At 53.0% G+C, this 12,283-nt stretch overlaps 1 protein-coding gene across 3 annotated transcripts in view; it reads left to right on the top strand.

Moving 5' to 3' along the window:
- The window catches only part of RGL3 (ral guanine nucleotide dissociation stimulator like 3), a 22,010-nt gene that overhangs the window by 8,881 nt on the left and 846 nt on the right, over positions 1–12,283 (top strand). The window contains exons 6-18 of one of the 3 annotated variants that reach the window (XR_004260896.1): positions 1,292–1,434; positions 1,522–1,737; positions 2,999–3,102; positions 3,203–3,287; positions 5,589–5,645; positions 5,754–5,840; positions 6,041–6,073; positions 6,158–6,279; positions 8,650–8,741; positions 8,839–8,907; positions 8,996–9,092; positions 11,370–11,522; positions 11,607–11,722. Coding sequence is in view for 2 of the 3 variants with exons in the window: in XM_032251703.1 (XP_032107594.1) it covers positions 1,292–1,434; positions 1,522–1,737; positions 2,999–3,102; positions 3,203–3,287; positions 5,589–5,645; positions 5,754–5,840; positions 6,041–6,073; positions 6,158–6,279; positions 8,650–8,745; positions 8,839–8,907; positions 8,996–9,092; positions 11,370–11,522; positions 11,607–11,721 (1,377 nt within the window). In the remaining variant the exon portion in view is untranslated. Of the gene's footprint in view, positions 1–1,291; positions 1,435–1,521; positions 1,738–2,998; positions 3,103–3,202; positions 3,288–5,588; positions 5,646–5,753; positions 5,841–6,040; positions 6,074–6,157; positions 6,280–8,649; positions 8,746–8,838; positions 8,908–8,995; positions 9,093–11,369; positions 11,523–11,606; positions 11,723–12,283 lie in introns of those variants that run through there. The other 2 variants (XM_032251703.1, XM_032251704.1) reach the window with 2 other exon arrangements.

Below are 12,283 nucleotides of genomic sequence, written 5' to 3' on the forward strand. Positions count from 1 at the left end.
AAAAAAAAAAAAAAAAAAAAAAATTAGCTGGGTGTGGTGGTGTGTGGCTGTAGTCCCAGCAACTTGGGAGGCTGAAGCAGGAGGATCGTTGGAACCCAAAAGGTTGATGCTACAATGAGCTGTGATCACACCACTGTACACCAGTCTGAGTGACCAAGTGAGAGCCTGTCTCAAAAACAAAGCACAGAGGCTGGGGCAGTGGCTCATGCCTACAATTCCAGCAGTTTGGGAGGGTGAGGCAGGCGGATCTCTTGAGGTCAGGAGTTCAAGACCAGTCTGCCCAACTTTGTGAAATCCATCTCTATTAAAATACAAAAATTAGCTGGGCGTGGTGGTTCATGCCTGTAATCCGAGCTACTTGGGAGGCTGAGGCAGGAGAATTGCTTGAACCCTTGAGGCAGAGGTTGCAGTGAGCCAAGATTGTACCATTGCACTCCAGCCTAGGTGACATAGCCAGACTCCGTCTTAAAAAAAAAAAGCACACAGAAGTTAAAATACATGCTTTACACAGCAAGCTAGTGGACAAGTTTGCATTTGAGTTTGAGACTTTCTGAGGATAGCCTTCCTTGAACCAGGAAGTCATATCACCTCTTTCCAAAAAAAGAGGTCAGATTAATCTTATCCTAATACATGTTCAGAAGCATAAAGCTCTATTTTCTTCTCTGGACTTTGAGTCCCTGACTTCAAATCCTTGCTCTGCTATTCACCGAAGGTGTGACAAATTGTTCTTTGTTGTTTCCTTAACTGTAACAGGTGGATTCATAATAGTACCTCCCTTACTGGGCTGGTGTGGTGAGTTACTGAGTCAAGCCACACTAGCTGCTGAGTGAACATTACTGTTGCTGTTACATCCTTAAAACCTTCAGGGCGGGGTGCAGTGGCTCACACCTGTAATGTAAGCACTTTGGGAGGCCGAGGCGGGCAGATCACTTCAAGTCAGGAGTTCGAGACCAGTCTGGCCAACATGGTGAGACCCCCGTCTCTACTAAAAATACAAAAATTAGCTGGGCATGGTGGCACATGCCTGTAATCCCAGCTACTCGGAAAGCTGAAGGAGAATTACTTGAACCTGTGAGGCAGAGGTTGCAGTGAGCGGAGATTGGGCCATTGCACTCCAGTCTGAGCAAGAGAGTGAGACTCCATCTCAAAAAAAAAAAAAAAAAAAACAAACCACAGAGTTCTTTTCACAAATGAGGAAAGTGAGGCTCAGAGAGGGACAGGGACTCACCCAATGTTACACAGCCAGTCTTGGATTCAAACTTGAGAGTATGTAATACTTTCTAATAATCAGGACCTCCCAGAGCTGCCCAAACTTCTGGCCCTGACTCTCTAGAGGCCTGTGCGGAGGAGGCGGAAGGGCTCATGTTACAAGGTCCCCAACTCCTGGACTTCAGCGTGGATGAGGTGGCCGAGCAGCTGACCCTCATGGACTTGGTGAGGACCCCGGACTGGGTCGGGATGGGCCACAGTGAGGGGACAGGTTCTGCTGAGCACCAATCCCACCCCCACTCCCTGGCCCAGGAGCTCTTCTCGAAGGTCAGGCCCTACGAATGCCTGGGCTCAGTGTGGTCGCAGCGGGACCGGCCGGGGGCTGCAGGCGCCTCCCCCACTGTGCGCGCCACCGTGGCCCAGTTCAACACGGTGACTGGCTGCGTGCTGGGCTCGGTGCTCGGAGCGCCGGGCCTGGCGGCCCCGCAGAGGGCTCAGCGGCTGGAGAAGTGGATCCGCATCGCCCAGGTATGTTGGGGGCGGGGGCAGGGGCAAGGGGAAGCAGTGAGGACTCGGGAGAGAGTAGGGGCTAGGGGCGTGTCTAGGCGAGGGAGGGAAGCGGGTGGAAAATTGATACCTAGGGTGAGACTTGGGTTCAGGGAAGAGGGAGGGGTCTGGGTCCTGCCGAGAGGTTGAGGCAAGGCTAGGTCCCAGGGGACCTGGGAGAGGTAGGGAGCCCCAATCGGAGAAGTCAAGGTCGGAGGTAGGGGCTGAAGGGGCGGCTGGGAGATGGGCTGGGCCTGAGGGAGGAGGGAGGAAGGGACTACTAGGGAATGAGTGGGGAGTCTTGGTCGCTTGTCAGATGTGTGACAAGACCCAGGGTTCGGACCTGGCACCACAAGTCACAGGATCGGGCCTGGCGCAGTGACTCACGCCTGTAATCTCAACACTTTGGGGAGAGGGAGGAACGCTTGAGCCCTAGAGTTTGAGACCAGCCTAGGCAACATATCGAGACCCCTGTCTCTTTAAAAAAAAAAAAAAAAAAAAAAAGTTAAAAATTAGCCTTACAAGAAAAATTAGCTGGTCGTGGGGATGTGCGCCTATAATCCCAGCTACTCGGGAGGCCAAGGCTGGATAATCGCCTGAACCCGGGAGTCGGAGGTTGCAGTGAGTGGAGATCACGTCACTGCATTCCAGCCTGGGGGATAGAGCAAGACTCTATCACAAAAAAGAAAAAAAAAATTAGTCGTGCTTGGTGGCAAGTGCCTGTAGTTCCAGCTACTGAGGCAGGAGGCTGAGGCAGGTGGATCACTAAAGCCCAGGAGTTCCAGGCTGCAAGTGAGCTGTGATGGATCAAGCCACTGCACTCCAGCCTGGGCCACAGACCCTACCTTTTTGTTTTTTTTTGAGATGGTGTCTAGTCTCCCTCTGTCTCCCGGGCTGGAGTGCAGCCCTCGATCTTGGCTTACTCAACCTCCGCCTCTCGGGTTCAAGCCATTCTCCCATCTCAGCCTCCCAAGTAGCTGGCACTACAGACATGCGCCACCACGCCCAGCTAATTTTTGCATTTTTAGTAGAGATGGAGTTTCACCATGTTGGGCAGGATGGTCTCTATCTATTGACCTTGTGATCCACCTGCCTTGGCCTCCCAAAGTGCTGGTATTACAGGAGTGAGCCACCTCGCCCGGCCTCTATCTCTTTAAAAAAAAAAAAAAAAAAAAAAAAAAAAAGATCAAGTTTCAGGATGAGATGTGGATAATGTTTGACCTGCATCCCTACTGCCTGGCAGCGCTGCCGGGAGCTGCGGAACTTCTCTTCCTTGCGCGCCATCCTGTCGGCCCTGCAATCTAACCCCATCTATAGGCTCAAGCGTAGCTGGGGGTCCGTGAGCCGGTGAGCTGGGGTGGGGCGGGACCTCTTCCCCCTCTTCCCCTGTCCATCCCCCCAGGTCTGACCCTCCCAAGCCACTGACCCCCAACCACCCCTCTCCCAGGGAACTGCTGTCTACTTTCAGGAAACTTTCGCAGATTTTCTCCGACGAGAACAACCACCTGAGCAGCAGAGAGATTCTTTTCCAGGTAGAGAGGCATACAGACCCTGGGGATTTTAGGCCCAGGAAGTGGGGGGACTTGGGGCCAGGCAGGAGTACTCGCCCTGCTGGGGTCATCACATTTTGTCCTTCCTTGCCGCTCAGCAGCAACCTTTCCCTTGTCCCTGGGGGGTGCACGTTTTTCTTTCCTCTACTTCCTGCGTAATAGTTCACAGCCAGTGACTGCCCTATTTATTCACTCAACAAAACACAAGAAGTCACAAAGAAAAGGTTACTTAAGGTCAGTCACAGCACAGAGTGGGAACAAAAAAAAAAATGCTCTGAGGGCTTTACCTTGATAAGCAAAACTAAAAATGTGTGTCAAAAGTCTGGCTTATTTATAGGCAAGCGCTAGAGTCTCATTGCAGTCAGGCGCTGGTTTTTAGAGTGAACCTAGAATAGATCCCTGGGCCTGGAACGTTCTTCAAGTTGCATGCAGCTTGCTCACTCACCTCCTGCCAGTCTCTGATCCAATGTGCCCGCCCCAAGAGGCCTTCCCAGCCCCCGTCATCCCCCAAATCCCATCTCTGGTTTCCTGTTGTCATTGTTTGTTTTGAGATGGTGTCTCACTCTGTCACCCAGGCTTGAGTACACTGGCATGATCTCAGCTCTGTCGACCTCCGCCTCCCAGGATCAAGCCATTCTCCTGCCTCAGCCTCCCAAGTAGCTGGGATTACAGGCGCCTGCCACCACACCTGGCTAATTTTTGTATTTTTAGTAGAGATGGGGTTTCACCATGTTGGTCAGGCTGGTCTTGAATTCCTGACCTGAGGTGATCTGCCCACCTTGGCTTCCCAAAGTGTTGGGATTACAGGGGTCAGCCATCACACGTAGCCAAATTTTGTCTCTTTTATTCACTGTTGCCTACCCAGCACCTAGAACAGCACGTGAGCTGGACACAGTGGCTCACGCTTGTAATCCCAGCACTTTGGGAGGCTGAAGTGAGAGGATCACTTGAGTCCAGGAGTTTGAGACCAGCCTGACCAACTTGGTGAAACCCCGTTTCTACTGAAAATACAAAAATTAGCCGGGTGTGATGGCAGGCACCTGTAATCCCAGATACTCAGGAGGCTGAGGCAGGAGAATCACTTGAACCTGGGAGGTGGAGGTTGCAGTGAGCTGAGATTACGCCATTGCACTCCAGCCTGGGTGACAGAGTGAGACTCCATCTCAAAAAAAAAAAAAAAAATACAAAAGTACAAAAAACGAAAATTAACTGGACGTTGGTGGCGAACTACCCCTGTAGTTCCAGCTACTCAGGAGGCTGAGGTGGGAGGATGGCTTGATCTAGGGCAGTCAAGGCTTCCCTGAGCCAAGAGCATGCCGCTGCACTCCAGCCTGAGTGACAAAGTGAGACTCCATCTCAAAATCAAATCAAATCAAATGTAAATAAACAACAGGCAATTCAGGATACCCAGGAGGTCCCTGGCAGGCCTGTGCCATCCAGCCGTGGACAAGGATTGTCTCCTTGTTAAGGCCAGCCCTGGGGGCCGCCACCCCTACAAGCCCCACCTCTCATGGGGCCTGCTCCCTGCTGTTTATCTCTTCCCTACTCCCACCCAGGGTGGTCTGGCTTCTTGGGTAGGCCTAACCACTGGCTTCTTTTTTTTTTGAGACAGAGTTTTGCTCTGGTTACCCAGGCTGGAGTGCCACGGCATGATCTCAGCTCACTGCAGCCACCACCTCCCAGGTTCAAGCGATTCTCCTGCCTCAGCCTCCTGAGTAGCTGGGATTACAGGCATGTGCCACCACGCCCACCTAATTTTTTGTATTTTTAGTAGAAACAGGGTTTCACCATGTTAGTCAGGCTGGTCTCGAACTGCTGACCTCAGGTGATCTACCTGCCTCGGCCTCTCAAAGTGCTGGGATTACAGGCGTGAGCCACCATGCCTGGCATTCTTTTTTTTTTTTTTCTGAGATGGAGTCTCATTCTGTCACCCAGGCTGGAGTGCAGTGGCACAACCTCAGCTCACTGCAGCCTCTGCCTCCCAGGTTCAAGCAATTTTCCTGCCTCAGGCTCCTGAGTAGCTGGGATTTCAGGCGCACGCCCCCATGCCTGGCTAATTTTTGTATTTTTAGTAGAAACGGGGTTTCAGCACATTGGCTGAGGTGGTTTTGAACTCCTGACCTCAAGTGATCTGCTTGCCTTGGCCTCCCAAAGTGCTGGGATTACAGGTGTGAGCTACCCCTACTGGTTTTTGATTGCTCAAAGCAGGAAGGATATATAGGCATCGTCCTTGAGGAAGTGTCCAAGGAGACTCCAGGCCTGCTCAGTCTTCTGTTCCCCCAGGAGGAGGCCACTGAGGGACCCCAAGAAGAAGACAACGCCCCAGGCAGCCTACCCTCAGTAAGTGATTACAGTTTGGGATGGAAACAAGTGGGACCTTCAGGGAGGGACGTGGAGGATGATGGGGTCAGTAATTTCCCCAAGTGACTGGAGCTTTGGGGGCTGCAGAAACCACCACCAGGCCCTGTCCCCTACCTTGGCACCTTCCTCACGGACCTGGTTATGTTGGACACAGCCCTGCCGGATATGTTGGAGGTCTGACCCCTGACCCTTGACCCCTGACCCCAGCTCCACTTGCCCCCAGCCCAATGGGCTTCCTGATATCCACTCTGGATCCTACCTGTACTCCTGACACTGCCCCACCCTCCCTTATCCCAGTGGGGCTCCTGACATCCCAGCCTCTGATCTTGACCCTTGACCCTGGGTGCCACAATTCAGACATATTTTGCCCCCAGGGGGATCTCATTAACTTTGAGAAGAGGAGGAAGGTGAGTGGAGGCTAGGGGGGCTATGGGGGTGGTGCCCGAGGGTGGGGGTGGGGCAGGGACTGGTCTCAGAGGCTTCTCTCCCAGGAGTGGGAGATCCTGGCCCGCATCCAGCAGCTGCAGAGGCGCTGTCAGAGCTACAGCCTGAGGCCTCACCCACCCATCCTGGCCGCCCTGCAAGCCCAGCGCCAGCTCAGCGAGGAGCAGAGGTGACCAGCCTGTAGCCTGCCCTGGCCCCACCCCAGCCGATCCTGCGTCATAAACTGGATTCCACTCACCCATGCACACTTCCAGCTCCTCCCAAGACCCCCTCTTGAGCCCTGAACCCCACCCCAAACCTGTGACCTTGCAGTATCTCCAGCCAAATCAAAAGTCACCATTAGAGCCTGGTGGTTCTCAGCTGTAATCCCAGCACTTGGGAGGCTGAGACAGGTGGATCCCTTGAGCCCAGGAGTTCGACCAGCCTGGGCAACATGGCGAAACCCCATCTCTACCAAAAAATACAAAAATTATCTGGACGTGGTGATGAGCACCATTGGCCCCACCTACTTGGGAGGCTGAGGTGCGAGGATTGCTGAAGTCTGGGAGGCGGAGATTGGAGTGAGCCGAGATCACGCCACTGCAGCTGCAGTCTGGGTGACAGAGTGAGATCCTGTCTCAAAAAAAAAAGTCACAACTGACCTCTGATCTCAGTTTTGATCCCATCTGATTTCCTGACCCCAACCTTTAGCATTCAGCTGGCCATTCAACTCAACCGTCCCGTCTGCTGTCCTCCCCACCTTTGGTCCTATCTGACTCTCTGACTCCAACCCTTGACCCTCAGTTCTGAGTAACCAGCTCCAACTTTTATGTTTATTTGACTGTCCAACTTGCGTATTGTAAGGGTGGCTGAGAGAAAGGAAAATAGACCCAAAGTCAGGCAAGCAAGTTTTATTAACCTGCACAGCTGCTCCATAACAAGCAGAGGAGGCAGACCCGGGCTTACAAAACGAGGGGTTTATATGGGGTGAGAGGGCATGAGGGAGTTTCAGGACTGAGGTCACCTCTCGGCTGGCAACAGGCACAGAGGTAGTTTGTCAACTTGTAACAGACCTACAATACATCATCCTGTGACTTTTGTGGCCGGCTGTTTAAAAAAAAAGAGAGAAACCAGGATTTTTTTTTTGAGACGGAGTTTCACTCATGTTACCCAGGCTGGAGTGCAATGGCGCGATCTCGGCTCACCGCAACCTCCGCCTCCCGGGTTCAGGCAATTCTCCTGCCTCATCCTCCTGAGTAGCTGGGATTACAGGCACGCGCCACCATGCCCAGCTAATTTTTTGTATTTTTAGTAGAGATGGGGTTTCACCATGTTGACCAGGATGGTCTCTATCTCTTGACCTCGTGATCCACCCGCCTCGGCCTCCCAAAGTGCTGGGATTACAGGCTTGAGCCACCGCGCCCGGCAGAAACCAGGATTTTTTACGGATATGTGTCAAACAGGACTTTACAAGTATGGATAACATTTGTTTTCCCTGTCCTCCCTGGAGGGAGGGAAAGCCTGTAATCAGGCTTTGCTAAATTGTAGCGTGTCTGGCAGCCTGGCGCCTAGGTAGAGTTCAGGCATGCAGCGGCAGAGCAGTCAGAGTGCGGGGAAGGGGTCAGCCTACTCGGAGGGGGTTTTCTGAGGCAGCTTGTCCCTAACAAGCATCACAAATGTGTCCTTTCCTTCTATATATCTGGGACTCTAACCATTGACCCCAATGGTGCCCTGACCCCAGACTGACCCTGAGTTTATTTTTAAATTGTATTTATTTATTTATTCATTGTGTGTTTGTTTGTTTGTTTGTTTGAGACAGGGTCTTGCTCTGTTGCCCTGACTGGAGTGCAATGGTGCGATCTCAGCTCACTGCAGCCTCTGCCTCCTGGGTTCAGGCAATTCTCCTGCCTCAGCCTCCCGAGTAGCCGAGATTACAGGTGCAAGCCACCACACCCAGTTAAATTTTTTTGTATTTTTAGTAGACATGGGGTTTCACTATATTGGCCAGACTGGTTTTGAACTCCTGACCCCAAGTGATCCTCCTGCCTCGGCCTCCCAAAGTGCTAGGATTACAGGTGTGAGCCACCGTGCCCAGTCCTGACGCTGACCTTGACCCTGACATGTGGTATGCCACCTCTGGCTGCTCCCCCTTGTGCCCCAAACCCACCTCCCAACTGATTCTAACTCTTTTTGCTGTTGTTTTTTGAGACGGAGTCTCAGTCTGTTGCCCAGGCTGGAGTGCAGTGACACGATCTCGGCACACCGCAACCTCCGCCTCCCGGGCCCAGGCAATTCTCCTGCCTCAGCCTCCTGAGTAGCTGGGACTGCAAGTTCTCACCACCAAGCCAGGCTAATTTTTGTATTTTTAGTAGAGACGGGGTTTCACCATGTTGGCCAGGATGGTCTTGATCTCTTGACCTTGTGATCAGCACTCCTCGGTCTCCCAAAGTGCTGGGACTACAGGCATGAGCCACCTTGCCGGCCAATTGATTCTAACTCTTATCTCTCCATCCCCTGTATTCCCTGGCCCCACCATCTCATCCACACATTGACCCCTCAGCTACCGGCTCTCCCGGGTCATTGAGCCACCAGCTGCCTCCTGCCCCAGCTCCCCACACATCCGACGGCGGATCAGCCTCACCAAGCGTCTCAGTGCGTGAGTCTCGGGGTGTGTGTGTTGGAGATGAGGTGGGAAGATATCAGGAGAGACGGCTCCTGCCTCAGCCTCATCCCCTGTCCCCATCCTTAGGAAGCTTTCCCGAGAGAAAAGCTCATCCCCTAGTGGGAGTCCCGGGGACCCCCCGTCCCCTACCTCCAGGTGAGCATTCTTCTTGGTGACAGGGCTAGGGACCATGGGATCAGGAGTCAGCACAGCCACCCCACTTCGGCCTCCGCATCTCCCCTAGTGTGTCCACAGGGTCTCCACCCTCGAGTCCTAGAAGCAGAGATGTTCCTGCTGGCAGTCCCCCGGCCTCTCCAGGGATCCAGGGCCCCAGCGCCAAGGTACCAAGACTGCTTGTGTGTGCACGCGGGCCTGCGGGCACCCAGGCTCTGTGTGAGTGTGTGCGTGTGTGTATGCACATGTGCACACACAGGATTGTGGGGCCAGGCATGTACACTGAGACACGCTGAGCTTGGGGTATCCATCCAGGGGGCTGTGTGCATCTGCATGGCCCTATTTGAGAGATCACTCATCAATCTGATTCCTGCTCAGATCTGGACCTGTGTAACTGCTTGCCCATGGGGCAGTCTCGGGTGCAATCACACCACACCCCTTTTTCGTTTGAGACAGGGTCTTCTCGCTCTGTCACCCAGGCTGGAGTGCAGTGGCACAATCTCAGCTCACTGCAATTTCCACCCCTCCCCTGAGCTCAAGCGATCCTTCCACCTCAGCCTCCCAGGTAGCTAGCACCACAAGTGTGCGCCATCACACCTGGCTATTTTTTTTCTTTTCTTTTCTTTTTCTTTTTTTTTTTTTTGTAGACGGGGTCTCACTCAGTTGCCCAGGCTGGAGTGCAGTGGCTCAATCTTGGCTCGCTGCTACCTCCCCATCCCAGGTCCAAGTGATTCTCCTGCCTCAGCCTCCCGAGTAGCTGAAACTACAGGCCTGTGCCACCATGCCTGGCAAATTTTTTGTATTTTTAGTAGAGACGAGGACACATATGTCCCTAAGAATCTGCATACCATGCCAGATATGGTGGCTATTGCCTATGATCCTGGCACTTTGGGAGGCCAAGGTGGGAAGATTGCTTGAAGTCAGGAGCTCAAGACCAGCTGGGCAATATAGCAAGACCCCGTCTCTATTAAAAACCAAAAAAATTAGCTAGGTGTAGTCATAGCTACCCAGCAGGCTGAGGTGGAAGGATCACTTGGCCCCAGAAGTTTGAGGCTACAGTGAGCTACGATCATGCCACAGCACTCCAGCCTGCATGACAGAGCGAGATCCTGTTTATAAAGAAAAAGAAGGCTGGGTGTGGTGGCTCATATCTGTAATCCCTGCACTTTGGGAGGCTGAGGCAGGCAGATCACTTGAGGCCAGGAATTTGAGACCATGGTGAAACCCCATCTCCTAAAAACACAAAAAATGCTGGGTGTAGTGGTGCAGGCCTGTAATCCCAGCTACTTGGGAGGCTGAGGCATAAGAATTGCTTGAATCCAGGAGGTGGAAGTTGCAATGAGCAGAGATAGCGCCACTGCACTACAGCCTGGGCGACAGAGAGAGACTCTGTCTCAAAAAAAAGAAAAAGAAAAGAACCTCCATACCAGAAGACGAAACGTAGGCCTGAGTATCCATGAGATCTTGTGGAGTTGTTGATTGGTGGCGTGGGCTAGGGGTGTACAACCACTGTGAGCTTGTGCATGTACACAGGGTTTCTTGTGTGTGATCATGGATTGTGTGTGTATGGACACTCTTCATGTCTGTTCCTATAACAGGGAACCAGAGTCTGTATGTGATGGGATGGTGTATATGCGGGCTTGTGAATGTACCTTAGCTACATGTCCCAGGCTCTGTTGTGTATAGGGGGAAATAGTTTGTTTTCTTGAGATTTCGTTTTTTATTTTACGAGATGGAGTCTCGCTCTGTTGCCAAGGCTGGAGTGCAGTGGTGCAATCTCGGCTCACTGCAACCTCTGCCTCCCAGGTTCAAGTGATTCTCCTGCCTCAGCCTTCCAAATAGCTGAATTACAGGCATGCACCACCAGGACTGGCTAATTTTTCTATTTATTTATTTATTTAGAGACAGAGTCTCACTCTGTTGCCCAGGCTGGAGTGCAGTGGCACGATCTCAGTACATTGCAACCTCCGCCTCCAGATTCAAGCGATTCTCCTGCCTCAGCCTCCCAAGTAGCTGTGATCACAGACACATGCCACCACGCCTGGCTAATTTTTTGTATTTTTAGTAGGAATGGGATTTCACCATGATAGCCAGGATGATCTTGATTTCCTGACCTCCTGATCTGCCTGCCTCAGCCTCCCAAAGGACTGGGATTACGGGCGTGAGCCACCGTGCCCTGCTTAATTTTTATATTTTTAGTAGAGACGGGGTTTCACCATGTTGGCCAGGCTGGTCTTGAACTCCCGACCTCAGGTGATCCACCCGCCTCACCCTCCCAAAGTACTGGGATTACAGGCATGAGCCACTGTGCCCAGCCACTGTTTCCCTGAGATTTTAAATGTGGGGCTATCGAATACACCAGGGGTGGCTGGGGATTCGAGCTTTCCTAGCTCTCAGCATCTGCAGATGGACCAAGCTGCAGCCTCCACCCTAACTACCTGCAGCTGCCCCTGAGCCTGGACCTGCCCAGCCCCTGGCCCTTCACTTTGCCTCTGGGCAGCCCTCGAGTCCCCCTCCTGGCGCAGCAGAGCTCAGAGGCCCGAGTCATCCGTGTCAGCATTGACAATGACCACGGGAACCTGTATCGAAGCATCTTGGTGAGGGGCTGGGCTGGGGACCTGCTGGGGCTGCCCTGCCCTTGAGGCCGGGGTCCTCCCTCACCTCCCACCCCTCTCTTCCAGCTGACCAGTCAGGACAAAGCCCCCAGCGTGGTCCTGCGAGCCTTGCAGAAGCACAACGTGCCCCAGCCCTGGGCCCGGGACTATCAGCTCTTTCAAGTCCTTCCTGGGGACAGGGGTGAGCAGGGAGGGCTTGGAGCTTAGGATGGAGGGTAGCGGGGAGAGAAGCAGACTGACCAGGGTCAAGGATGGAGCCCAAGGTTACCTGGGTTCACAGGGCTGTGAAGTGGTTCAGGCACAGAGAGAGGTAAGACAATCAGAGTGTGGGGGGGTAAGAGGACATAAAATATCTGTGCCTCAATGATGTAGGGTGATGAGGTTGTCCTGGCTCAGTGTCAGAGAGAGGCCCCAAAGGTTGTCTTCCTAGAATTTATAAGACAATAAGATTGTCCAGGGTCGGGCCAGGCATGGTGGCTCATCCCTGTAATCCCAGCACTTTGGGAGGTTAAAGTGGGCAGATCACTTGAGGTCAGGAGTTTGAGACCAGCCTGGCCAACACGGTGAAACTTGTCTCTACCAAAAATACAAATAGTAGCTGGGCGTGGTGCCACATGCCTGTAATCCCAGCTACTCGGGAGGCTGAGGCAGGAGAATCACTTGAACCAGGGAGTTGGAGTTTGCAGTGAGCCAAGATCACACCACTGCACTCCAGCCTGGTGACAGAGTGAGACTTCGTCTCA

This window comes from Sapajus apella, unplaced genomic scaffold, assembly GCF_009761245.1.
Source record: "Sapajus apella isolate SASKATOON/1434 unplaced genomic scaffold, GSC_monkey_1.0 scaffold77, whole genome shotgun sequence".
Classification (NCBI taxonomy): Eukaryota; Metazoa; Chordata; class Mammalia; order Primates; family Cebidae; genus Sapajus; species Sapajus apella.